This window comes from Aythya ferina (assembly GCF_964211825.1).
Source record: "Aythya ferina genome assembly, chromosome: 2".
In the NCBI taxonomy this organism is placed as follows: domain Eukaryota; kingdom Metazoa; phylum Chordata; class Aves; order Anseriformes; family Anatidae; genus Aythya; species Aythya ferina.
Genome location: NC_140297.1, coordinates 91,554,845 through 91,580,735, shown reverse-complemented (window position 1 = coordinate 91,580,735; position 25,891 = coordinate 91,554,845). Strand labels below are relative to the sequence as shown.

General features: G+C 38.9%; 1 protein-coding gene across 4 annotated transcripts in view; it reads left to right on the top strand.

Annotated features, from left to right (window-relative positions):
• GALNT1 (polypeptide N-acetylgalactosaminyltransferase 1) overlaps window positions 1-25,891 on the top strand; it is an 87,040-nt gene that overhangs the window by 21,841 nt on the left and 39,308 nt on the right. For 2 of the 4 annotated variants that reach the window (XM_084510280.1, XM_084510279.1), the window contains exons 2-3: window positions 6,304-6,478; window positions 21,956-22,193. In XM_084510280.1, coding sequence (XP_084366406.1) covers window positions 22,055-22,193 — 139 coding nt within the window. In that variant the 5' untranslated portion in view covers window positions 6,304-6,478; window positions 21,956-22,054. The remainder of the gene's footprint in view (window positions 1-6,303; window positions 6,479-21,955; window positions 22,194-25,891) is intronic. The other 2 variants (XM_084510281.1, XM_084510282.1) reach the window with 2 other exon arrangements.

The following is a 25,891-nucleotide window of genomic DNA, read 5'->3' as shown; positions in this document are numbered from 1 at the left end:
CTGAATTGCTGACTCTTAAAAACAGACAAAACACCACCACCATCACCAAAACAAACCAAAAGGCCAGAAAGTGTGTGGCTGTACTGTAAATCTTATCCCTTCTCGCAGTGGCAGTGTAAATCTTACTTCCTCACTCCTCCGGCCCGTCCTCGCGGCCGCTGTGTCAGCTGGAGAGGCCGAGAGGTGCCGGTTGCGTTTTGCTCTCTGGCTCACGTCCTCCATATGAATCCGGGCTGGTTGTTTTGCCTGCTGGCGGAACAATGCGGGCAGTGTTTCCTGGTGGCTGAAGAAAAGGTGCAGGGGGTGTCTGCCAGCTCCCGGCAGCCAACACACAGCTCTTTGTTGATGGCCCTGCTGAGAGCAGGCAGGCCGGGGCCCTCGATGCTCCAGGCTCGTGCTTCAGGCTCATATACGTTAGTGCTATCAAAACAAACTGGCTATGCTCATTGCTTTGCTCGCCTTTTTGTGTCCTGAAAGTTGAGGAAGCCTTCCATCACCTTCACAGGCTGCAGCGCTTCTCCTGACCTGCAAATAATTCGTTTTTTTTTTTTTTTTTTTTTTTTTTTTTGGAGAGCGGTTGTGGGGTTTGGAAAGATACCTTTTATCATTTTAATTGTTGTGCAATTCTGCCTGGGTACTGTTGCAGTTAAGAAAAAAGGTATTTCCCAAGAGATTTGCTAGTAATGATGGTGAATGTGATAGCAGATGCCTTAATGCTGAGAACAGTAGATTGTCTGGTGTGTTTTTTTTTTTTTTTTCTTGTGCTTTCCAGGAGCGTAGTACTCTCAGCAGCGTGAAAATGAGCTTTGCTCTAGTCCTGATTGGGGATGGGGGAGTATTTTACAGTTGACTTCTAAAAAATAATATTTACTTACAGAGGAATCTGTGGGTTGGCTTGTGTTGCTTTGAGTCAGTGTCCCCAGACAACAGGAGAAGGCAGGAGGCCTGTGAGAGGAAGGCGCTGCTGCGCTCTGCGCAGCTCTGCTTGCCCAAATTCTTGCTTTCTTGGTGACCAACCTACTGTGGATGGCCAAGAGAAGTAAGGGCATATGCTTCAGATATCAGCCTGAGTAAAATAACTGTTACTTTGACAATTTCATACGAGTTTGGGGGAGGTAGCGTGATAGCAGCATGTACTTTACATCTAAAAACACACCAGTATTCGTGATTTGTTGATCGTAATTTAAACGATGCCTCTGAATCTTAACTTTTTTTTTTCCTGACAAACTGCATGCAAAATAAGTGCTTGTGTTGTCTCCGCTAAGAAGGGCTTACTCAGCTGATTATTTTCCTTGCCCTCTTTCTATATAAGATGAAGCCATGGAGAATTATGGAACTAAACCACGCTGTTTGTGCTGTACGTTCTGCTTTTATTTGTATTGTCGGTCACTTCTAGACCAACAGGTAGAAGATGCAATTTTCTCAGCGTTATAAATCTGGTCCCTCTCTGGAGTTTCATGGCAGGCTAATAATTTTTCTCTTTTTGTACTTTCCTTTTCACTCCCTTGCTCTGGTGTTTCGGACTGTGTGCAGGGCAGTGCCACTGGCCTGAGCTTGTAGAAAAATAAGCTGACAAAATAGACTTGGTTATGTTCTTCATGGCAGCTGTGTGATTATTTTTTTTTTTGTGTGTGGGGGGGCGAGAAATGTCATTGAATAAACATAAATTGGCTGTACTGACTGCAAGGATAATGGAGTGCCTGTGTTTTTTAGCGATGCGTATTGTGTTTAGGCAGAGGTGAAAGTGGGATAACGAGTGATGGTTAGGAACAGACATCTCATTGTGCAGAAGTAGCTCGGCATGATTGTTGCTGTTATTAACTTCCTTCTGGCACAGTTAATGTTTTCTGAATAATAGCAATGCAAATATTGAGGCTGTGTAGTATAGACGCTTGAATGGGAGACAATTATTTCTTGTGGTCTGCAAACACCGTGCCTTCTGCTGTCTGCATCAGGCCAGCGCATTGAAATGTCTGGCTGAAATTTGTTGAGGCTTAAATAAAAGCTCCAAGTACTGGATTCCCTGACACAACAATTCTCGTTGCCCAAAATAACCTTTCTTCAGCGATGGGTGCCCTTTCCAGCAGGTGCCCTAGCTGTTCTGCAGAGGGGCTTGTGCATGGGCTGGCAGAAGGTTTAGCTGGTAGTAATGGGGTATAAAACAGGGCAGTAAACATGACTGGTAAGGGAGATCACTGCCACGAATCATCCTTATCTACTTTTCATTCTGCCAAGCACTTGGACCTCATGTGGGAACTTCTTACAAGCAGAAGTTGCTCGGGTGCCATCTTTCCAGATTCTAACATCCCAGCTCCAAAAACTTGGTTTTATTCTGTAGACTGCTTTTAAGCACAGTTTGAAGAGCAAGAAGTCTTCACTTTGAATGGTGCAGCAGTATAACATGGTACAGAGCATTGAAAACTTGTGCTTACGGGTAACCCTAGCGTAAGTACTTGTGACTGCTGGGGCAGTAGGAGCTTTATTCTTTTTGCTCACCTGTATATTCTCGCTTCTAGGTCTCCTAAGACACTTGCCTGCCTACATCAACAGTGGGTATAGGTTGTGACTATTTTCTGGGTTACTTAGGTTTTACATCAAAGAAATGGAAAGTCACAGTGCAGCTTCTTCAGACTGGTTTCTTTTTACCCATTTCGGGCTGAGATTGCTTTTGTTTTAAGCCTAAACCATGCGAAAATCATCAGCTAGTTTTACTGTGCCTTAATTTTTGTTCTTGGCAGAATGTATTGGGGAATCCAGAGAGATAGGGAAGAGGCACAGTGGCAGGTAAGACAGTCTTCTCTTTGACTGTGCAGTTTGGGGAAGAAAACTTGGAAGCCTTATTGTGAGTCTCAGAGGCACATGATCAAACCAATCTAACTTCCTCCACAGCAGGAAGCTTGTGGACTGGAGAAAGCCACATGTGATGCTCTTACAGAGCAAGCTAAGGAAACATGGCCTAGATAAAAAAAAAAAAAAAGGCTGTTTTAGGATGTGTGCAAAATCGTTTGGTTAGCAGTAGCCGGGGTTCTTTGTCAGTGGTTCGCTTTCAGAGGGGGGAAAGGATTTTCTGTGGGGGGTTGTGTAGCTCTTGCAGTTCATTGTTCTTGTTGGTGAACTGGGTAATGAAACTTGAGAACTGGCCTTTGGGAATAAATTTGGGTACATCTGAAGTCAAGATGACAATTCAGAAGAATCTCGAGTGTTGGCCTGAGAGAATAGGATGTGGTTTAGAAGAATAAGTGAACTGTTTCAGTTTTAGGTAAAAATAACATAAAAGTAGAAGACGGGAAACGACTGTTGAAGTAGTTCCTGCCACTACATCATCTACACCAGCCTAGGACAACCCATGGATTAAGAATTAATGAGCATTAACAATGCAGCGTTGCTCAGGAGGAGAGGTGTGTGTGTGTGTATTAGCACGAATATAGGGCGGTATAATCTGTAGGACGCGTGTAGCTGGATCTCCTGCTCTGTAGTTTATTGCAAGGTTAAAGTGCTGTATGGGTTTTGGCCATTGTACTTGAGGAAGGTTGGAGGCACGGTTAATTTGCCTCAGGAGACCAAAGCTAATGACTGGAGATTTAGAAAAGATAGCGTGCGGAAGGAATGATTGAACTGGTATTTTTGTAACTCAAGGAGAAGATCAAGGGAAACTAAGCTTTTAAGCACGTGGAAGTTCGCTGCAAGAAGGCAAACATTTGCCCTGGTAGGTGTGCCGTGCTTGGTAATGCCGACACAACCCATTCTTTGTGTGTTCTGCTCTTCTTGCTAGCTTCTTGTTTGCTTGCTTGTTTTGTAAGAGCTGTTCCTGTCCAGTTATTGATGGGCTGATACTGGACAGCACTGAACAAAGAGCGTGTCATCTCCAGATCCTCTAAAGAAATACATAAATCAGCCATGTCCCTAAAAGATGAATATTGATCTAACCAGATAGACATATAGACAAATACTTAGGTTAAAACTTCTGACCAGAGAGAAAGCTTGATCCCAGCACGGCCAGCGGCTTATCCTGTAATGGACAGCAGCTAATATCTCTTCCCAGTTTCCCCATCTCTAAGGATGGATTGTATTCTCCACCTGTGTAAGGCACCTAAGTTTTACTGCAAAAAGTGTTATAAAAAAGCTAACTTCTTGTGAATGACACTGATTTTTGTATTGTATGTGTTGTGGTTTAACCTGGCTGGCAGCAAAGCACCACACAGCCGTTCGCTCACCCTCCTCCCTCCCTCTCTGGGATGGGGGAGAGAATCAGGAAAACGAAGCCTGTGGGTTGAGGTAGAGGCAGTTTATTAGGACAGAAAATAAAATAATAATAATAATAGTACTACTAATAATAATGTGCACAAAACAAGTGATGCACAGTGCAATTGCTCACCACCCGCTAACTGATGCCCAGCCTAACCCCGAGCAGTCAGACCCCCACCCCAGCCAGCCCCCCCATATATTGTTTAGGATGACCCCATATGGTTTGGAATATCCCTTTGGCCAGTTGGGGTCACCTGTCCTGGGTCTGTCCCCTCCCAGCTCCTGCTGCACCCCCAGCCTGCCTGTTGGCAGGACAGAGCAAGAAGCTGAAACATCCTTGGCTTGGTGTAAGCACTGCTCTGTGACAATTAAAACATCAGTGTGATATCAGCACTGTTCTCGTCCTAAATCCCAAACATAGCACCCTACCAGCTACTAGGAAGAAAATTAACTCCAACCTAGCTGAAAGCAGGGTGTAAATTATAGTGATGTATAGAACCTAGTCTTTGTATTTAACCTTCTTGAAGGCTGTGACTAATTTGCTTTAACAAAGATGGTTAAGTCTCTCTGGATTTATGTCATGATCTCTTAAAGCAAATGCTTTCAGAAAGGTACCGGTTGTTATTGATTGTCCTGTTGGGTGTGCCTTGTGCCATCTTGGGAAGCTTATTCTTCTGGCTCTTTGAATTATTATTATTATTTTTTTTAAAGGATTGTTGGTATTCTTTTTACTCCCAGAAGATCTGGAATCAGTTCTTTTAAAACTCGGACTGCAAGCTACTTCTGTGAATGCAGATCTGCTTAATGCATGCAGATAGAATAGGAATAGTACCAATATTGTGGTAATTTATTCTGAAATGCAGACAAAATTTGAGTTGATACATTTGCCTTTTCTTCTTTGATACGCAAAAAAATAGGAAACTGTCAAGTATTATAGTTGTCCCTATACTGAGGCAGGTAAAGTAATAATTTGTTTTGGAATAAGCAGTTGACAAACACCTTTTCTTTCACTGCCAATCTTACCTTTCCTTACCATGTATTTCATCCACGCTGTTATGTTATCGTAGTGCTTACAGCATCTTTTTTTTTTTTTTTTTCTGTCGTACCTGTTTTTTTTATCTGGCTGGGAATACAGAAAATTATCAGTTTAAACAGATAGTAAGTTATTCAAGTTTATTTTTTTGTGTTCACATATACAACAAACACAGATAAGCTCATAACACATGGCTAGTATTACCTAAGTGTAGGTGAGTTACGCTTGTATTAAAAATTGAAAAATCTGCTTTCTTGCCTCTGTTAAGATGTTTTGTTTTCTTTTCAGCTGCTTAGAATTTCCTTCAGGTGTTGGCGCATTAACCGAGCCAAGGAAGAGATTAGAAAGAATTGCTCCATGCGATGTTGCTAAATTTTTAACAGCTTACACTTGGAGAGCCTCAGAGATCATTTTTCAGGTGTCACATTTTTAGATTTGAAAAATCATCAGCTCTTAAGCATCACGTCAGGGTTAGTTTAATAACGCTTTCCCCCCGAGCTGCCATTATGAATGCTAATGTTTAAACTGTGGGTGAGAGATGAAAGAACGTAGGAAAATACATCTGCAGACCACAATACATATGGAAAAATGTAGCCCAAAAGAATGATCTTCTAGAGAGCTGCTCGTGTGCATGTGTGCCATGAAGAGGCTGTTTTCTAGCCTTATGGGGAACAGTTCCCAGTTTGTTGTGCTAAGTGCTCATGATTGGATAGAGGGCGACATATATAGAACTCAAAAATAGATAACTGCTTATTTAGGAGGACAGGCAGTCCTCCTACTCAAATCATATAATCTGAAAGGCTACAAAATGTTGATGACTTGTTCTACCTCTCTACTCTACCCTGCATATGTTGTTTTCCTCACAGGCTCTTTTTAGCAGCAGTCTTTTGGCTCCTTCTCCCTTGCACAGTATTCAGGATTTTGCAGTCTTAAATAGTTGGGAAACTTTCCTGACCTTCCCCTTTCACCTCAAGCTTTGCCAGAGTTGAATTTGGAACTTATCTGAATTTCTGTTCTTCTTTTAGGACAGCCTTAAGACATTGTGGATGGAAGACCTCTGTGGCTTCTCTGTTGATGGCAGAATGGCCTAGACCAGTCTGTTGCTCTATGGTTCCTACCACGGGTGCTCTACAGCAATGCAGTGGGATTTCACCACTAGTGCTTGTGGACCATCCAGATGGCTGTAAATCTGCAGAGGAGGTTAGTGCAAAACGTAATCCAGGATTTTTTTTTTATACTTTGGTCAGGTTTTTCTGGTTTGGATGAACCTTAGAGTGAAGGAGGCAGTTAGAGAATGCATGTGTGCTGCTAATTTGCCATTCCGTATTCCTTAGTTCTGTTCACTCAGGGTCCTGGTGGACCCGTTCAGTTGTCTGAACCTAGATAATAGATAATTAGATAATTGCACAAACCTAATTCATCGGTTACTGCAGTTGTCTGCTGGTAAAGGAAAATTCCACGTCCAAGTGAGTCCAAGCACCCCATTTTTAGCTCTCCTAAACTCTACTCCCACAGTATGGTATCATCTTGAAAAGCAATCTAGGCCAGTGAGCCAGCATTCAGATCAGTCCTCCAGACAGAGAACTGTGCTGTAGCTTCTAACAGAAACATACTTCTCTGGGAATAGCAACTAAACCTTTGTTTGTTTGTTTGTTGTCGTGTTTTTTTTTTTTTTTTTTTTTTTTTTTTTCTACATAAGCACAGTTTTCCTTAAAGCATCCTTGTTGTACAAGAGATGAGTTATTAAAGTACAGCTGTGCAGTTGCTGCCTGCCCGATGCAGCGTTTAACAGCGACGTTCTTGCCAATCCTTCTGTCGGTGTGCATTTCCCTCTTGCTACTGCTTTTTTAATCTCGATTGAAACAAGATGAAGAACCAAAATTTAAAAGAGCAAACAGGCAAAACTGTGATGAGACAGCTCTGTTTCCTTGGCAGAAAAAAATGAACTAGTTGACTTGGATTTAGTGCATCAAATGTCTTCCATTGCTATCCTTGGTATTAACGTTTTGTGCTTATTCGTTTCGCCTTTATTTTTATTTTTTTTCTTCTTACAAACCTGTCAGTGTTTTTCATAAAGGTAATTTTCACTGACTTAGCCTGAAGAATTTATCTGGGCCAACTTTGAAGTTCAGGTTCAGTGGGGGCAAAAAGGAAAAGTCCTGTTTCAGGTCTAAGTGGATCCTTTTCCAGACAACTTCAAAATACCATGATCCAACATGTGCTCCTAATGCTTAAAAAGTATCCCTTGAACAGACATCACGTTAGAAGAGAGGGAAAAATTTGTCCAAAGTTACTTCCTAATACTGTTGAATATTAGTAGCTACATAGAATAAAAATTTAGCATAAAAAATAAAAAAGCAGAGTACGTTTCTTATCTCTGGATTTATTGCTTATTGTGTCTCAAGAGGTGTCTCCACTGCTGTTTCGTTCCCTGTAGCCTAGGCACTTGTTCTGTGGTTGTTGGCTCTAATGGTGTGTTTAGTTGGGTAACAGGAATGAGTGGAAGTTGCTGTTGGGGGGAGATACTCGATCAGTCTGTGTTCTTTGGTCATTCTTCTGCTGTGTCAGTTCCTTGATTGACTTTGTTGCATTGCTGCATGTGTGTTTGTTGGCCGGCATGCTATGATGAGAGAAAAGACGGAGTAGCAACAACTTACTTGACATAAGTCTTGAAATTTAACATGTGAGTGAATCTGCTCTTTTTATTCTGGACAATTAAGACAAAAAAAAAATCATAAATATTAGAAAAATGTTTGTTACAGAATGCTGAAGATATAGTTGTCTTCAAAGCCTCTGAAAATGGCTTTGATTAAATACTTTCCCAGATTTATGTCCAAATTAATGTTTTGCACTAGTAAAAATTTTTCTAGCACTTCCTGTCTCAAAGGAGTTCAAAATATGAGGGTTTTGTTCCTGTTTAAAAACAACAACAAAAAAAACATATTTTTGAAGCAGTTAACAAATCAGATTTGCTATTTTCCTTAAAACTCAACATTTCCATGCTACTGCTTTCATTCAATTGTGACCTTGAATGCTAACTTTTTGTATTTTTTGATGAAATAAAAGTCAGAAAGTCTGCTCAGTGGATCAGTTTAACCTTTGGATTTCCAAACTGGAATTCCCTCCACAAACGCGATTGCAATGACTTAATCATGATACCCAAGAGCTTCTTATATATAACATCCATGTGTGATGTAGGCCTCTTTCCTTCTTGTTACATTGTCCCTCATCAACAGTGGTATGCTTTTTATGGTGGGGTGTCCAGAGTGCAGAAGAAAGTTCATTCTGACAATGAAAAAATGCATTTTTTTGTCATACTTGTCTGATTTTTAAATGCTGCATGCTCTTGTCCTTCATGTTTTTAAATTTCAGCAAATCAAGTTTAACTAGTGGATATTTTTGATTAATTATTTGGAAATACTGCTCTAATGAATATAAAGAGGTTTAAAATATTTACTGTGGTATTGGAGATGTCTAAGAAGAGTCTTCAGTGTAGCCAGCATTTAGCTTGTCTGGTGGAAAGACCAGCAAATGAAATCTTGCTATTTTTTATTTTTTCCTGAGGTTATCTAATAAATCAGGCTGGTCGGAGGAGGAAAGACAAAGCAGTTCACGATGAAATTAGCAGGCTGGATTTCTTGTCCTTCTTAGTTTGAGTTTTTTTCCTATGAAGTCTCTGTATTCCCCAATTAAAAGTGGTTTGATGCTGCTGGCTGGCCACACATCGCCTCTTATTTGCCATCAAGCTTCTGCCAGCCTTCGTGGCTATTCTGTTGGGCTTTTTTTTTTTTTCTTGTCTATCAATTCTGCTCTTCACATGTTCATATTTGTAGGGACTACTAATGTAAAAACTGGTTGATTTATTAGCATTAGCATATGACCTGGCCTAAAGCAAGTTCTCTCCCTTCCGCTTAAGGGAACATGGAAGCTGTGCCTGCTGGTAATTTATGAGCTTCCATCATTTAAAATTACCTCTTTAAGCCCTTACAGAAAGGCATATTCAGTGGATAGCTGAATACTGTGTGGTTAGGGCTTTTTGAATCACATGGGAAGCTGTATATTTCTTAGATGGGTGGCGTCTAAACTCCTTTCTTCCCATTCCCCCTTCCTCTTTCTCACGTTAAACAGTCCTGGTTCTGGCAGCAACAGAAGGGCACTTTTTCATCTGGACTCTACTTTGCCTGTTATCTTCATACTTTTTTTGTATGGTAGCAACCTAGGAGATGTAGGTGGAAGAGCAGAGGGGAAAGGAGAGCGTCAGCTTGCATGAAATAGCGTTGGTCAGAGCTGCTGCCTGCCTGAGAGTTAGGGGTAGATTGCTTGAATGTCCAAGGAGAAAATGCTCGGGAATGGAAAGGAAGAATAGACTCGTTGTGAATGTCCCCAAACTTCAAAGTAGCCTTTGCAACTGTTCAAAATGATGCTGATACTTCTGTAAACTCCTTTGTACTGTTAGGGATCACAAGTGCTTCAGCATGTAATCCCGTTTTGCTCACCTGAAGTCTGAGTTCTGGAGTTTGAGCTCTGGTCCTGTAGAAATGTCAGTCCCTGTGCTGAAGACCAGGGTACCATGGGGACAAAAAAGTATCCAGGACTCTAGTCCTGAACACAACCCATTGCTATATCAGGCTGTTTGCAAACTATTCTAGCTGCTTCTCCCTTTCAGTATCTTTTTTTTTTTTGCTTGTCCACATTTACAAACAATTCTAAATTTTAAAGGACTTCCATAACTCTGCTTTATCAATCTGCCTGTTTTGCTTTTCATCTGACAGTTCTTTCCTTGTTTAACTATCCAAGGTAGAACCCCTTGATACAAAGACTGCCTACCTCAGAGACAGACTTTCTGTGGACAATTTCATGAGTCCATGAAGAAAATCTTGTGGCTGTTCTTTTTATACCACATGTGCATCCTCTTGGGTTGACAGACAAAATGAAGAACTTAATCCGGAGGAATATCATGCTGTGTGTTGCCAGAGATGTCTGGGAAGACAGAATTGGGAGAAATTAAATCTAAAGCCACTATGAATAAGAGGGAAAGAGAAGGGCAGATGAGAAGAACCTTGACCTTAGTGCAATACTGTGCTTGTAAAAAAAAAAGTATAAAATTATAAAATAGTTGCTGTCAGCAGAAGTTACCTGCTGAGTGGACAGCTTTATGATGTGAAAATTGATTTCTATGTGTTAATATATGCTTAAAAGCTGTATGGCCTGTCTGTATAAGTGCAGCCATTTGCTTTCCATGTAGAATTTATATTTGCATGTGGATGTAGCAAAGGATAACAGGCTTAGTGAGAAACACTGCAAGGATTGCATGAATCTATCATGAAGCTGGAAAATGATAGATTTTTTTTTTTTTTTTTTTTTTTTTTTTTGCCATGTGTGATCAGGCATTGTCTCTAGAGAGAAAAAAAATCTTTAAAAATTTTTCTTCAGATTTTTTCTTTGGTATGGAGAACTGTTTTCTCTATATTTCAAAAAATGTTCAGCCCTGCAATCCTGCTGAACTACTTTGTTAGAACTCTGGTGTTTTTTCTAGGCATAAATGTGTTTTTTTTTTTTTTTTTTTGTTAGAGTATCTCTGGCATCACTGTTAAAGGGGTGGGAAGTAAAATGTTAACAAAACATTTGAATTTTGTACCATTCTTCATTTTATTTAAGATAATCTAATCTACTGTACTTTAAATGATTGTTTTTTGGCAAATTATATCTCCTAATTCTTCAAATCCTGATGCCTAGCCACTTGCATCATACTATTCATCACTTATTAACTTGTTATTTGCGTGCATGTAATTTGTTAGTAAGTTCTACAGTTACTCTAAGCAGAATTCAGCTAGCTGCTCTAAGATGAACACTGTTGACCCTATGTGTAACATCAATTTTTCTTTATCTGTATTGTTTTCAAATCTTCATTTATTTTATAATACTTGCATATTTTTGTGTATTTTCCACAAATATTGCCTGCAGAGGGAAAATGTTCAAGTATATTTTGTATTTTTTCAGGTTCCCCTTCGGGGTTATTAGTCTACAACAGAAACTTTTCAGGGTTAAAGGTTTCTACAGTTAGTCACATAAAGGCACTTGGTTCTGTTCTCTGCATTTTACCCTATCTTTCCAGAAATCTCCTCGATAATCTTTTCTTCTAATCAGCTGACTCTGCTTTTCTTTCACTCAAATTCTTGGCCATTAGTGATTCATCCTTAATGACTATTTGCGAATGTAATTTTATGCTATCTTTAAAAGCTTTTGAAGAATTAATGAACAATTTTATTCCACTCTAGCTTTGTTTTCGATACATATCTAAATAATCGTAAGCCTTATAGAGGCTGGATATTTTAAACCATTTGAGACTTGTAAGATTTAACACTTTCTCTTAACATGCGAGGGTGATTTCAAGGTCTTGTAAAAGCTTTGCTCACTTGATTTTTCATAGTCTGCTTAGGTCTTTGGCCATCTTTTAAACATGTATAGCTAGCTTGGTGACAGTGAGTTCTGACCTGACAGCAGTCAAAAATTTCCCCTTGAAATTTGTGATTCTTCACTGCTAACAGCTGAGCTGGGTGTTTTAGTTTTCTTCCCTTACAACTTCTACCTTAATAGCAGAATACAGAGTAAATAACACCCTGCTTTGTGTTTGTCAGCGTCGAGAAGAATTCCGCGTGTTTCCTCAAAATACTTCAGAAGTGAATATTACCTGACATTTGTAACTGTTGACATCTGCAAACTGAAGAAAATCATCTGCAGAAAATTGTTGAGTATTTGACACATCTGTACGAAGAGTGATCTATTGAAGAGGAGAGTATTCACTTTAGCTCAGTCTCAGCTGGTAAAAAACTGAATTTTCAGATTGATGCTTTAACGTAGAACTTAAAAAAATTTTTGAATACAATTTGATTTTTCCAGACTGCAGAAACACTGTAAAGGAAAATGGAAGATATGAGCATTGAGAATGCGGAACAGCTTTCTGTGTTTTTTCCTGCTATGTAGTCTAGTCTTGTGCATGTGATTTCTTAAAGAAGGTTGTTTTCAATAGAAAATCTCATTTTTTAAGCGGGAATTCCAACTTTTTAAAAAAAGTCCTGTCAGCTAGCTAGTTCTACTTTATAGCTCATCGTGCACCTGTCAGATGTTTTAAAATAGTTGCTTTGGATTGTGTGACTCGACTTCTCGATTCTTAGAAATCCCTGAGTGCTTGCATACATTTGGTCTTAATGAACATACACTCTGTAAGGCCAAGTGACGCTTCTTTTGGCTAGAAGCCTTCATGCTGTGGTTACATCGTGTCACAAGTCTGAGGATCTAAAATAGGTAGAAAGGTTTACAAACTTCTGTAGCAGACAGCAAACGGTGAATATACTAATGGCCTCATCTCTACCTACTACTGTGAGACTACAGCTTTGTACGATCAATTCTGGATAGTGAAGCTTTTTTCTGCAAAGAACGTTGAAGCCTGCATTTGTCAGAGAATCACAGAATTTCTAGGTTGGAAGAGACCTCCAAGATCACCGAGTCCAACCTCTGACCTAACACTAACCAGTCCTCCACTAAACCATATCACTATGCTCTACATCTAAACGTCTTTTAAAGACCTTCAGGGACTCAGATAGTGAAACCAAAATTACTTTCTTTTAAGTAATTCTGTCTTCTGACTAATGGTAAACTTGCAAGGTCTGTAGCCCACAGGACAAGATTCATTTTCTTGAGGAAATGGAGGTGGTCACCTGTAACACCTGAGGTGATGGGAACTGGATTTTCCTCTGTTAGTTCTGCAGTTTTGGGGTTGGAATACCATCCACTGCAGCTCTCTAGGGATTTCTCAAAGGCTGGAGTCAGTTTATAGCTCTGGGATGCTGATCAGGAGGGGTGTTGCTTTAGTGGAAAAGCCAAGTACGAGGTAAAGGGGAGCAGAAGGCTCGGACAGGTAGATAAATCTCACTGATGCATCTTCAGGCACTGACTGGTGTGTGCCAGGGATTTATGAGCTCTGTGCGTTCCTAGCGCTGAGGTGGAAATCCTCACTTGCTGCTGCTGCTAACAAAAGCTTTTCACTCGTGAATTACTTATTGTCTTCGTGCTGCCTGCGGTACTCACTGATGAAGACACTGCCCATATTCTCTGGCTGGTTGTTACTCCAAGTCAAGCGCACTCAGTAGCCCTCCCAGAGCGTGCATGCGAAGTAGCTCCGGCTCTGACGAGGCACATTACCTCTCTGTTAGCATCTGAGCTGTCAGTAGCCCAATTTAAGACTGTGGTTGTTGCAGGGAAAGGAAACAACTGTCTGTTGGCTTATAAATCTGCTTTCCTAAAAGGATTGCCTATTCTGTAGCTGTCAGGACAGGCTGTGTTCGACCTAGGAAGGAAAAGCTTTGAATGATGGTGGTTTGAATTTACCTGCCAGTACTGTAATACCTAAGAGCTGAATGCCTGTGCAAAAAGTTACTGTTATGAGCTTCAAGGTATTACAGATCTTTGTATTCAAGTTGTTATGTGTTGTAATTAAATTGGACTAATTATGTGCTCCTGATGTTTGAAGCTGTACTGTAAAAAGATTTATATGTGTAATTTTTTTTGTGTGTAGGATTGGCATGTGAAGTAATGTATACTGATTGTTCACTGGGCATAATAGAAGCACATTTTAAATCACAAAGCAGTTGAGGAGAGAATGGAAATGTCTGAAGGGTTCCTGAATAAATCTGTCTATTTTTAGTTAATTTTCCTTCAACCTGGAGAGCAGACAGAAAAATTAGAGCAATTGTTGGCTCAGTCATTTGAAAGCTACTTTAAAATCATAGGAGTCTAGTGAATCTCAGCTGTTCGAATGACAGCAGTAGTCTTTGTACTTTTATTGCATTCTTGATTTCCAAATTCTAGCAATCCTCTTGAGCTCTTGTAATATTTACAGTGATGTTCTGATAGGGAATATTTTGTCTCCCCATTGGGTCTATTCTTTTTTTTTCTGGTGTAGCAAAGTTTGTTGTAGAAGAGAATGCAACTCCGAAAGTTGAATAAATTGGTTTTGAACTTTTATCTGATTAAAATATTGTTCATGCAGTCCTTTGAAACCTTGTCTGTTGCACTTTCTTTCTGTAAGCAAGATGGAGCTTTCTTGAAGTCAGTCTAACAAATATCTGTTGGCATGGGGAAAAGAAGTAACTTTAAGAAAGCCTTTCAAAGACTTTAGTTTGAGGAGTTCTGTAAACAACCTTTTATTTTATGCTCAAAAAAAACCATCTATTGGGAGCATCTGGTATTAGGGGAATCCATGAGTGTGGTTATGTGGGAGCGTGCTGTTTTTTTTCCATTTTAAATGACCGAGAAAAAAATAAATGCCCCACAAACAATGATCTGGTATGGAAGAGCCTTATGACAAAGATCCAGCATCTGCTTTGCTACTGGCAGCAATTGATACAGGCCTTTTCATTTCTGTTCATAATTGTTCTATGAATTCCAGGCTGGAAGACTGGGAGGGGAAAGAATTGCCTGGTTCACTGTGTCCAGTCCCTTGCAGCGGTCCCTTATAGAGCCATGGGGCTCTACTTTGCAACATCTACTTCACAATTCTCCTTCCCTTCCCTTTCAAAATACTGGTGCTTATACAGTGGTTTGGTCAAGTTTGGTTTGTTTATTTATTTTTTTATTGAAAGAGAATAATTTACATGATACATCCAGGAATCTTGTTTCTCTTTTATATGTGGCTGGGTGACAGTGGCAGCTCACAGTGTCCCTCTTGACTCTTACCTTTATTGAAACTCCAGCTGAAAGCAGAGCTACTGTGGTTCATACACAAATACATGCTATTTTATTACACACGTTTTATTAAATGTCATCTTGATTCATTTACTCCAATTCACAAGATCATCTCTTTCTTCCTACCTTATCACTTGTCATTTTTAACAGTAAAAGTGTCAAGATTGTCCGTCTAGATCTAGGACCAAGGTTACTCAATAGTTTTTCCCCAGATTGTCTGAGCAATATTCTCATCAGCCTAATAAGTCCTTTTATAAACCTTTACAGCTTTTCTTGTGATCACATTATCTACATCAGTTCCTTTATTAATCCTCATCATCCTCACCTTAAATAGAATTAGCTCTCAGAAAGAAAATTGTTAATGCAGTATTAATATACACTATATGTTATTAAACTGTATGCCTGGACAACTTGCTGTCCTTTTGAATATTCTTGCATTTATGCCTGTTTCAGATCATTTGGTTATTACATCTTATATTCATGTACTATGAGACTTTGCTGCTATCACGCTTTAAAATTTCACAAAGTGGTTGTCTCAGAATGCTACAGAAGGGATTACAGAGGCCATCCTGCTTTTATTAGATTAGGTAATCACAGTTGTTCTTATTCCATTTGGCGTTTGATCACTTCTATTTCGCTACCCTTGTTGGAAAAAAATGTATTTCATCTTTCTTAGATAGGTAAACTATATTTCTTGCATAATTAATATTTAGGCTATACCATATTATTCCTAATCTGCAAATGGTATTTTTGTTTGAATAGCACTGATTAGGAAGAGAATCAGGAGGATCTGTTATAGTGCTGTGAGCTACTTGGAAGTGTTGACCAAATGCTTGCTTGATTTCTCAAATACTGAGCTTTAATCAAGATAATATGTGCTGCTTACAAACTTATCTGAGAAACTGTTAAGTGCTCTAATTTGAAAAACCATAAACTCTTTTCAGAAGGAAAATAATTGTAAAACGTTTCTGAAAAGGATAAGTACCACAATAGTTATGTCTTTCAAATGATTTTTCTTGTAACAGAAAGAGCTTGGTTTTGAAAACTTTCTATTCAATCTAGGAATGTTATTTCCATATATATATTTCTGGAAGCCTTTTGAACTTATCATAAAGGTTTAGAGGTGAGGTAAAGACCCTTTAGATAATTTGGAGAATTAGAGTTCAAGTACACAGTGACTTAGTTGCAAACTTTGACAAAACTGTGGATTGAGTGCATTATCTGTTGCTCCATTTATGACATTGCTTTTCTGTATGATGAGCCGGATCTTCATCTCTTGAGAGCATCTATTTTTATAAGCATATTAGTACCTTCTAATTTATTTGTAGGAAAGCCTTTTTGAAGTAGTAACTTCTGCCTTTGTGTATTAAGTTCATTCTTGGCAAAAGTGTAATCGCCTACTCCTATGTTTCCTTTTTATTCTTCCTTCAGTCCAAGCACTGCCAGTTTTAGAAACTGTTTTTATGCAAATGGCTAATTTAAAAAAATTGACTTCTGAATTGAAAATTCTTGTCTGAATTAAATGTAATCTTTCTACACAAAGCAAAGACAAATTGATTTTATGCAGACCTACATTTCTCAGACTTTTCTGAAGACTAGGTTTGTTTTTAAAGAATGTTTCTCTTACTGCTCAGACTAGTATGATCTGTTTTCTCTCATCACTTCTTCAAAACTTGCTGTTGCTGAATTGTACAGAACAGATGACTTGAATACTAAAACCTTTCAAAATCCATCAAATGAGTGTAGTCCACTGATCAGTAGCTCTTTGTATGAGCAGAAGGGAGTTCTGGCATACGCTATCTTTTTTTTTTTTTTTTTTTTTCTTTTCTGATTAAATTCACTTATGTTTCTGTGAAGATGACACTTCACGTAAATACACCTGTTTTCCACAGGTGATGGGCTGCCCCTTTGATCTGAATGTTTTTTACCTTTCCTTTTAATAGTATTGCCACTAACACTTTGTGCATGGAACAGTAACAAAGAAAAAAATGTATTGGCACGGGAGATAAAATCCTAAAACTTGAGGCTCTTGTTGGCATCGCTTCTGTTTCCAAATATAGATGCACTCAAGTGGATAGACCTCATTAATAGTTCAGATGCATGGAATTTTAGACAATCATGCTGCCAATTTGCACTTCGTTCATTTTTTAAATTTTGCTTAAAAACCTGTACATAAGCCTACTATATGTTACCTAGAGTATGTCAGTCTTTTCTACCACATTACTAAATATATTTAAAAACTGAGCATTCAGTTTTGTGTAGCTATCAATCTTATAAGGAAAATTATTTCAGTTAATCACTTTCCATGTGATTTGAATCAATACTGATGCCTTATGTGATTTGAAATATCAAATATTGTGTCACAATTTTGACGAGCCCTTACTTTGTGCCAACTTCTGTTTATTCGTATCTGAAAGTTTGGAATACAAACTTTAGATCAGCTTTGTTTTGGCTTAGATGCTGCATCTAGTGCAGAATCCTGACTTAGTTCAATAAAGGCAATGAAGTCCTTTGTCAAGTCTCCGTTACCAAGAGTTGTGTTGAAGACTGATCGCTAGTATAAACAAAAATGAAGATGGTCTGAAGCTAAAAATACATGACTATGCAGCAGTCATTATACTGAGAAGAGTAAGCATTTCCTCTCATGCCAGCTGTGCTGGAAAAAAATAGGTGGCAATGTGAAACAATGCACTTCATGTGAACATTATCCAGTGTTTCGAAGGGAGGAAAAATACCTGCTTTTGCAGAATTCTTCCATTTATTGGATCACACAGTAGCAAATGCAGTTATTAAACTAAAACAGTTTGGTATTATTGATGTGGTAATTTGTTTAAATTGTTTAAGCCAGCATTTTTTATTTTTTTTTTTGGACAAAAAGAACGATTTTGAGTTATTAAGCTTGTAAATCATTTCCCTGTCACTTCTTGACAGAATTGCTGTGTAGAGTGCATAGTGAACTCAACAAAGTAAAAAGTTAAAAACTTCAGGAAACTTAAAACTATTCTGGGGGGGGAGATTATATTTAATCCACTTCAGTTCCTCAATCCGCTTTGTCATATGATAGCACAATTTTTTCCACCAGCTACATCTTAAATCCTGTGTCCACCCTCCCCTTCCCCCAGCTATTCTTAACATAAAAGGATTCAGGCAAAGGTCGCTGAGATGGCTGAGGATTGGACTGAGGGTGCTGAGCAGAGTTTGAGGGAACTGGGCTTTTTTAGTCTGGAGAAGGGCTCATTTCAGGAGGACTTAATCTTCTCTTAGGTATTAGAAGGGTGTTGGGAAGGCACAGCCTAGCACTTCTCTGAGGTGTGTGGCAGGGGAATGAGACAGTAATTATAAACTAAAACAAGGGAGGTTCCACCTTGTCCTAAAGGACCAATGTTTCACCACAAGGTCGGTCAAACACTGGAAAGTTATGCGGAGAAGCTGTCGACCCTGCTTCTCTGGGGGTTTTCATGCCTTTATGACCCTGATTAACCTCGTTAGAATCATGGAATAATTGGGTTTGGAAGGGATGACTGGAGGTTATCTCGTCCAGCCTTCTGCTTACAGCAGGTCCAGTGGGATCAGGCATCTTCCCTTTCCCTTGAAAAAGACTTTTTCTGTATTTCCCATGTTCCAGCTTGTGTAGTCATTGTCTGCAGTTTCACGAAGTCTGCATTCATTTTCTCTGCATCCTCCTGCTGGGTAGCTGTGGACCTTCAGAACCTTTAAATACCTGCTTTAGTCTTCTCCTTTAAAAGTATAAAAAAAGAAAACTCGCTCTATCAACCTTCTACTACATCATTTAACCCCATCTAATAGTCTCCGTGGCTCACTGCCAAACTTGCAAGAGAGGTAAATTACACTGCAGGATTGCCTGGGGAGCCCCAGATGGGCACAGTACTTCGCTTCCAGCTCACACGTGCCAAACAGAGGGGAGGAGGCACTTTTCCCAACCTGCTAGTTTTATTCTTGCTTAAAATAGCCATCGATGCAGTTGGCTACCTTTGCTGTAAGGGTGCAATGCTGATCTGTGTTAAAGTTGCTGTCTGCTGGGGTATCCCTCCAGGGTCCTAGGACACCCTGTTGGGTGTCACCAGCGGCCTTGCTGAGGGGACACTGTCCCACCCCAAAGCCTTGTGGTGAAGGTGTTAACCAGTCTTAGCTCCAGTTCTGATCCTTGAAGGACACCAGGAGTGAGTGTTTGTCATCTGGTCTTCATATTGCTGGTCAAAACCCCCAGGGCCTGGTGGTCCAGCCTGCAGTTCAGCCACCTGACAGTCTGCTTCTTCAGGTCATGCTTCAGCCTGCTCCTTCAGTGTTCCCAGATACCGCCCATCTGGTGCCACGTGTCCAAAATGAGGACCCATAAGCACTGTGCTCTTGCCCATTTTATACTTTTCCTTTGTAGCCTAATATCTTTTTATAGTCTAAGACTATAAGAATGTATTTTCTTTAAAGTGCGTTAGTTTAATTAGCATTTTTTTCTTTAGGTGTAAGTAGGGTAATAGTATAACTTGATTCTTCTTCCAGACTATTTCTATGGCGTCCCAAATTAGAGCTGAAGAAGAAACCCGTCCCATGGAGAGTTTAGCTGCAGTCATATCATGTCAGACAGATTTGTCTCTATATACAGTATTTTGTTTCTGACAGTGATTGATAGTGTCTGTCTAGGGAAGAAACAGGGGAACTTGTACTGTTATTTCCTCACTGCAGTCTCCTAGTGTGCAGTGATGTGAAGTCAGGAAGCCCCTCAACTAGGGGTGAAGATTTGGTATTTAATAGTTGATTAATAGACTTGCAGCACTGGCAGGGAACTGCTGCAGGGAGTTCCACTGGATACCTTCTTGGTTTTTAGCCTCTTACTGCTAAACTCACCTGACTCATCCTCCTCCTTGTGCTGAAAGAAATGGGTAACAGATTTCTCTGTGTACCATCTCTATACGGCTTTGGATTTTATAGGCTTGTTACCTGTTTAGGTTTACCTCTTTTACATCCAGGTCTCTCCACTTACATCTTGTAATGCAACTATTTCTTGTGGTCATTGCCTTTTTGCTCTTCTTGTTTGTCTTTTCTATATTCTTTTTTGATTTTACACGACTGGATGTTCATACAGCGCTCAAGATGACAAGGCAGATACTGTAGAATGGCATGATGGTTTTGGGTTCTGCTTTCTTACTAACTGATAACAGTTTTGATTTCACCTCTGCTAATCACCATGCTGATGATTTTATAGAACTTTATAGTGCAACTCTGTAATCCAGAGTTTAGGCCCATCTTTGCATCTGCAAAAAAGTATATATTTTTTTTCTTAACGTAACCAAAACATTAAATGATATATTTCATCTACTCTTTATCATCAAGTTATTACTTGCAGATACATTCACGTTAAGTAGCCCTCCCAGTATTACCAAAACTGTGTAGATGTAAATGGAGATTATCCCAAACAATTGAGATTATCCCAAACAAAACCCTTTCTTGGCGTTTGCACATCTGTGCGGGAAGAAAAGGGATATATGCCCTTGTACTTGTGCAAAAGACTAGATGCTCCTACATTGCTGTGACATTGAAACTTACGCCATTTAAGAGTATAGGGATGGATGTAGACATGGATATGTCTGCAGCCAATACAAGGAGAATATAAATGATTTAGAAAAGAGTTACTACAGCACTGACCCTGAGGAAGAAGAGGGGGTGGGTGGGAACAGGAACCAAATCATGATCATGAAATACTGAAGGAAGGGATACAGATTTTGATATAGATTTTTTGGTGAGGTATTTCCATGATTATGGCTTACATTTAAAGTTCTTATTTCTGATAAATTATTCAGTTTATGCTGAAAGAATATGAGAAACGATGTGCTTATGTTAATAAGCTTAAATTCTAGTCTATTTCTGGAGACTTACTTTCAGTTTATTATTCCACAAGTTAAGAATATCTGTAATTCAGGGTTTAACTAGTAAAGTATTCCCAGTGGAAATAACTTTGGGAGTACTTTATATTGAAACATCTCAGCACCGATATGGAACCTCCCGGTTTAACAAACAATAACAATGTTGATTGAAAAAAACAATCATAATAAAAAAAGCCATACTTATTCACTTACATAAATAGAAATCATGTATAAAGTTGTTCTTTATTTTCCTCCCAGAAAAGTCACTTATGAAAATAATCAGTTTTTGTAACAAAATATTGTTGTAATTCAAGTCGGACAAAACAATTTCCAAGGTTGAATTCTAAAATTTTAATATGTAATGAAAAATGCATAGCAGTTTGTTCTATACTTGAGCATTAAAGTAATTTTAATTGTCAAAGCTACCAGCTGAAGTCTTTAGCTTTGAACATCTAGTAAGTGAACACAGCAGCTGGTGGGTACTCTCTTCACTTTGCTTTCTGTTCATTTTACTAAAAAGGAGGTTTATTTTTGACTTGGTGAAAGCAAAGCATTTGTCTTCACAATTAAGGTCCAATGTGCCATGGGGCTGTATGTAAAATGCTGACGTTTGTAGACAAGAATTCCTAGTTATGGGCACAGAAAGTCAGCACGTACTACATTAGGGAAGCACCAGAGATTTTAGCTCAGCCCTGGTTGGTACGTTGCTTCCTCAGGTGTGCCTAGTTTTCATTCATTCATCTTGTTCAGATTTCTGAAGGGTCCAGAGGGTTCATTTTAATTTTCTTTAGATGGTTACTCTCCTTTTCAGTGACTCAGCAGAGCACTTTGTTTTGGATACTCATTTTAATGGTTTGTGCTCTGAGTGTTGCCATAGTAAAAGACTGGAGTATTATTGCCTTCGTTGTCCCAAAGCGTTCATTTTGATACATACAGCATTTGGTAATTAACTTAGGTTACCTCTAAAATGTAGTTTAAATTTCTGCTTTTAGCTTCTGTCCTCAGGTAACGTTTTGTGACTTACTTCTTTTTTTTCTTTTTTTTTTCTTTCCAGATATAGAACGTGGTCTCTCAAACTGGATTAAAGCAACCTGTTGATATTTTTATTTATACTTTTTTTTTTTTTTAATTTTTGTATTTGACTTAAAGTGCCATGAAAAAATTTGCATATTGCAAGGTGGTCCTTGCCACCTCTTTGGTTTGGGTCCTTCTGGATATGTTCCTATTGCTCTACTTCAGCGAATGCAACAAATGTGATGAGAAAAAAGAACGAGGGCTGCCTGCTGGAGATGGTAAGTTTTCTGCTGAAGTAATCTTTAAAATATGGTTGTTACATTCATTTTAACCATTTTATGTTTGTATCACATCAATATAGTATCATAAGCATTTAGGTGTTGCAGAATGTTCAGTGTTTTTCTAATGATTGGGGAAACAAGCACATTCTGTCTCAGGTTTAGATTGCAGACTCAAATGCTTACTTAAGATGTAAAATTTTAAGCATAAAGGTATATAAAAAATAATAATGAAATTAAGCAACAAGCAGTTCAGAAATACCAGCTAATGTTAACGTAATAAAAAGCATGTTCCACATTTCTATGAGTGAAACAAGGCTTTGTTAACTGCACTAGACTTGGTGGTAAACCAGTAAAACAAATCACCTTCCCCACCTCAAAAGCAAATGAACAAAACAAAAACACACAGAAAAAAATAAAAATATGGTCAGTAAAGGTAGTAATAAAGGACAGTGATCCTCTTACCAAATTATTTTGTAATGAAAAAGAATTTATTACACAACTAAAATAAAAGTGGATATAAAAGTGATAAATATGAGGGGAGCTTGTGTGAGTATATATGCATGTACAAACGCACATTCATCCTTTTTATTTTTTTGGAAGTGAGCTGTGTTACTCACTACTAAAGCTCTTCATATCAGTTTTCTGTTTTGCTCCTGTCATCTTAGTTTTCAGGTACCAGCTGTGTGTTTTGTTTTGTTTTGAATACCAGTGCCATTCATCTTGCCAACTTTGTTTTAGGGATGTCATTGTTGATTATGTAGGGTAAAAGGGTTTGTGCAAGCAGATTTCACCTCTGCAATGTCTTAGCATAGGCATTTAGAACTGCAGGCAGCTACCACCTCCAGTTTATTTGTGAAGCATCTGCATTTGTAGTATGGTCTCTCTTTCACTGGAAAAGCTATGTCTGTATGTCTCACCGCAGCTATAGGAACTGATGCGGTGATGCTGAATGTTTAGTCTAGTCAGCCAAGTGTATTAAAGATTAATTAGTGATTTCTGCCACAAAAGCTTTTTCCACCGTTGACGTCTGGTATGGACAACTTTGACCTCCCTGTGAAATTTTCTGAAATATTTTAAATACAATGTTTCTCTATTACAGAATAACATTAGGGAAATGTTAAGGAAATGTTCTTCATCCCTACTCCCCCATGTTCAAAAGAGGCTGGTAAATGTCCACAGAGAATAGTAATGTATAGGAATGTAGAATTTCCGTGCTTAGTAACGCTGAACTGTTGTTTCCACAACTGCATGCAAACATTTCAGAGGTTTTAGTTCATCCAGCTTTTGCAGAAGGGACTTATTGCTTACGCTGTATCTTTTGGACTTCTTTTTCAGTAAATGAATTAGGGTTATGTAGAAAGCATGTCCTTTTTCGGAACTCAGTCATTGCTTTGGGAAGTTGGGAAATTTTCTTGAGAACAAGACTGATACTGTGTTTTTAAGGAATTGATCCACATCTTGGATTCACACACAGTTTCTATGTGATGCTAAGCATATAAATTTTAGCAGGGTTCTTTAGAGTTGTCATGCAAACAGGATTTTTTTTGTCTGTTGACCAACAGCAGTTGAAGTTGATGTATATCATCAGACTTGTTTTTGATATATTGATGATGATGAAAGTTCAGATGAGTTTACCCATTGGGGCTATATGTATATAATATAAATTCAAGTCTTCCAGTAAGTATTCCAACATCAATAGTAAAATTAAAATACCTTGGCTTCAGGTTAAACATCTAGTGAATGCTGAGCTAGGTTTGAGCAGTATGCACCAGATGACACACTGAGAATCTAACAGTTCTCTCCAGAGCATATTTTTCTTCCAGTGAATTAAAAGGAATCCATCAGATGAGGGAAAAATCTGCAGTTTTTAAAGCTTATCATTGCAACTTTACCTATGCAATGTTAATTTTACTTAGTTGAGTAAAGTCTTCATTCTGGCCTTTCCCTAACTTTCGTATGTTAGAGTTCTTCGTATCTTTGTATTTTCTTAGATTGCCTTGTATAAATTTTTTTTTTCATGTTTTTTTTTTTTGTTTTTTTTTTTTAACAACTAAATTTTACTAAGTTATGTGCAGAAATAAGTCTGCTGGAAATAGTGGTTGCAGTTGATACTGTGACACTTCTATTTTACCTACTTGCATGCTTGATTTTTGATACTCCTATGTTCCAGTAGGTTACTGACTTAGAGTCTAGTGGATTTATTCTCACTCAGTGCCTAGAAGATCCTCGAATAACACTGGAACTACTTCTTCTGTGAAGCTTTTATAAAAATCTACTTTCTCACTATTTTTTTTTTTTATCCTATTAATTTCCATAGTGGATTTAGTTTTCTTGATTCAGCATAAATTATTGAAGTGTTCTGAATTTGATAGTCTTGTTGTTTATGCCTACGACATAGTTTCTTTTAGCAGTTTGTGGAAGAATTGTATGGCATTTAATGAACCTACAGAACATATGAGTAAGTTCTTCTGAAGAGAGTGTAGGTTTATTTTAAGCTGTGCTTGCTTCATTGGAAAATTTAATCTTTAGATATTTCAGTAGGAGCAGGGGATTTTGAGGACAATTTTGGCCAGCTCAGGCTTTCAAGAAGTTAGAAGGATGTTTTCCTTTGGTTTCTAATGCAGAAAATGGAAAGAGTTTATTTTCCTGAATAAGGCTTAAAAACACGCTCTAAGTTGTCATTGAGGAACAAACTTTCCCCTTGGTACTGATGGCATAAGATATTAGCATCTTAAATTATGAGCTTCACCCGATGTGTCTAATACTGGGTCATATGTATACCACTGCTGTATTTTGCAAACTGCTCAAAATAAGAAGCAGTAAATGAATGTGGGTATTTTTGTCGGTAACTGCAGTTGTTGCTGGTCAGAAGAGCAGATGAATTGAGGTGATTTAGTGAGAGGGCCCTGCCTGCTTTCCTTCTCAGTCTGTCAGAGTCAAAGGGCAACCGAGAACGTGTCTGTAGTGTCGCTGGATATATCGCCTTGGGCTCTGGGGTGCTGACTGGCGGGTCTGTGGAAAGTCAGTGCAGATGGTTACGGGGACCTGCAAGGTGGCTCCATGTAGTGGTCTATGTGACTGGAGACACAAAGGGCTGGTAGTTGAAATGGTGCAGATGTGGAGATGAGGGCCCAAAAGGCGAAGCCCAATGGGGACGGGCCCTTGCCAGCCTGTAAGAGGAGCGTGTGGAGATGCTGAGGGGAAAGGGAGCTGGGGTGGGTCTGGGGTGTACTGGGAGCTACTTCGCTCCTGCAGGAGGGCATCTATGACTGGAATAGCATGGGATGACGTAGTCATAGGTTTAAGCCTTTGCTCATCCCTTCCACCATGGCTGAAACTTGTAACTATAGCCTAATGGTCTGTTGGCAGTATGTCATTAGTATGTGTCTGTATTCCTTTGAAGGAAAGGCTTTTTTCATAGTTAACTGACAAAAGAGCCCTTCAGTTTGGATTTTTTTTTTTAACAACACCTGTTAGTCATTGTGGGAGAATGTTGCTGGCTTGTATTTATACGTACTACATGCTTTTGTAAGAAAACAGGTGACTGTAAATGCAGAAACGTGAAAGAGCCCATGGCGAGCTCTCCTTGGAAAGTCATCTCCATGCTTGCACACCGTGGTGCTGGCTTTTTCTCCAGGGAAAGAAAAGGGAAAAATTTTTAGGTAAAATGTGTCGTTCAGTTGTATGTATTCGCT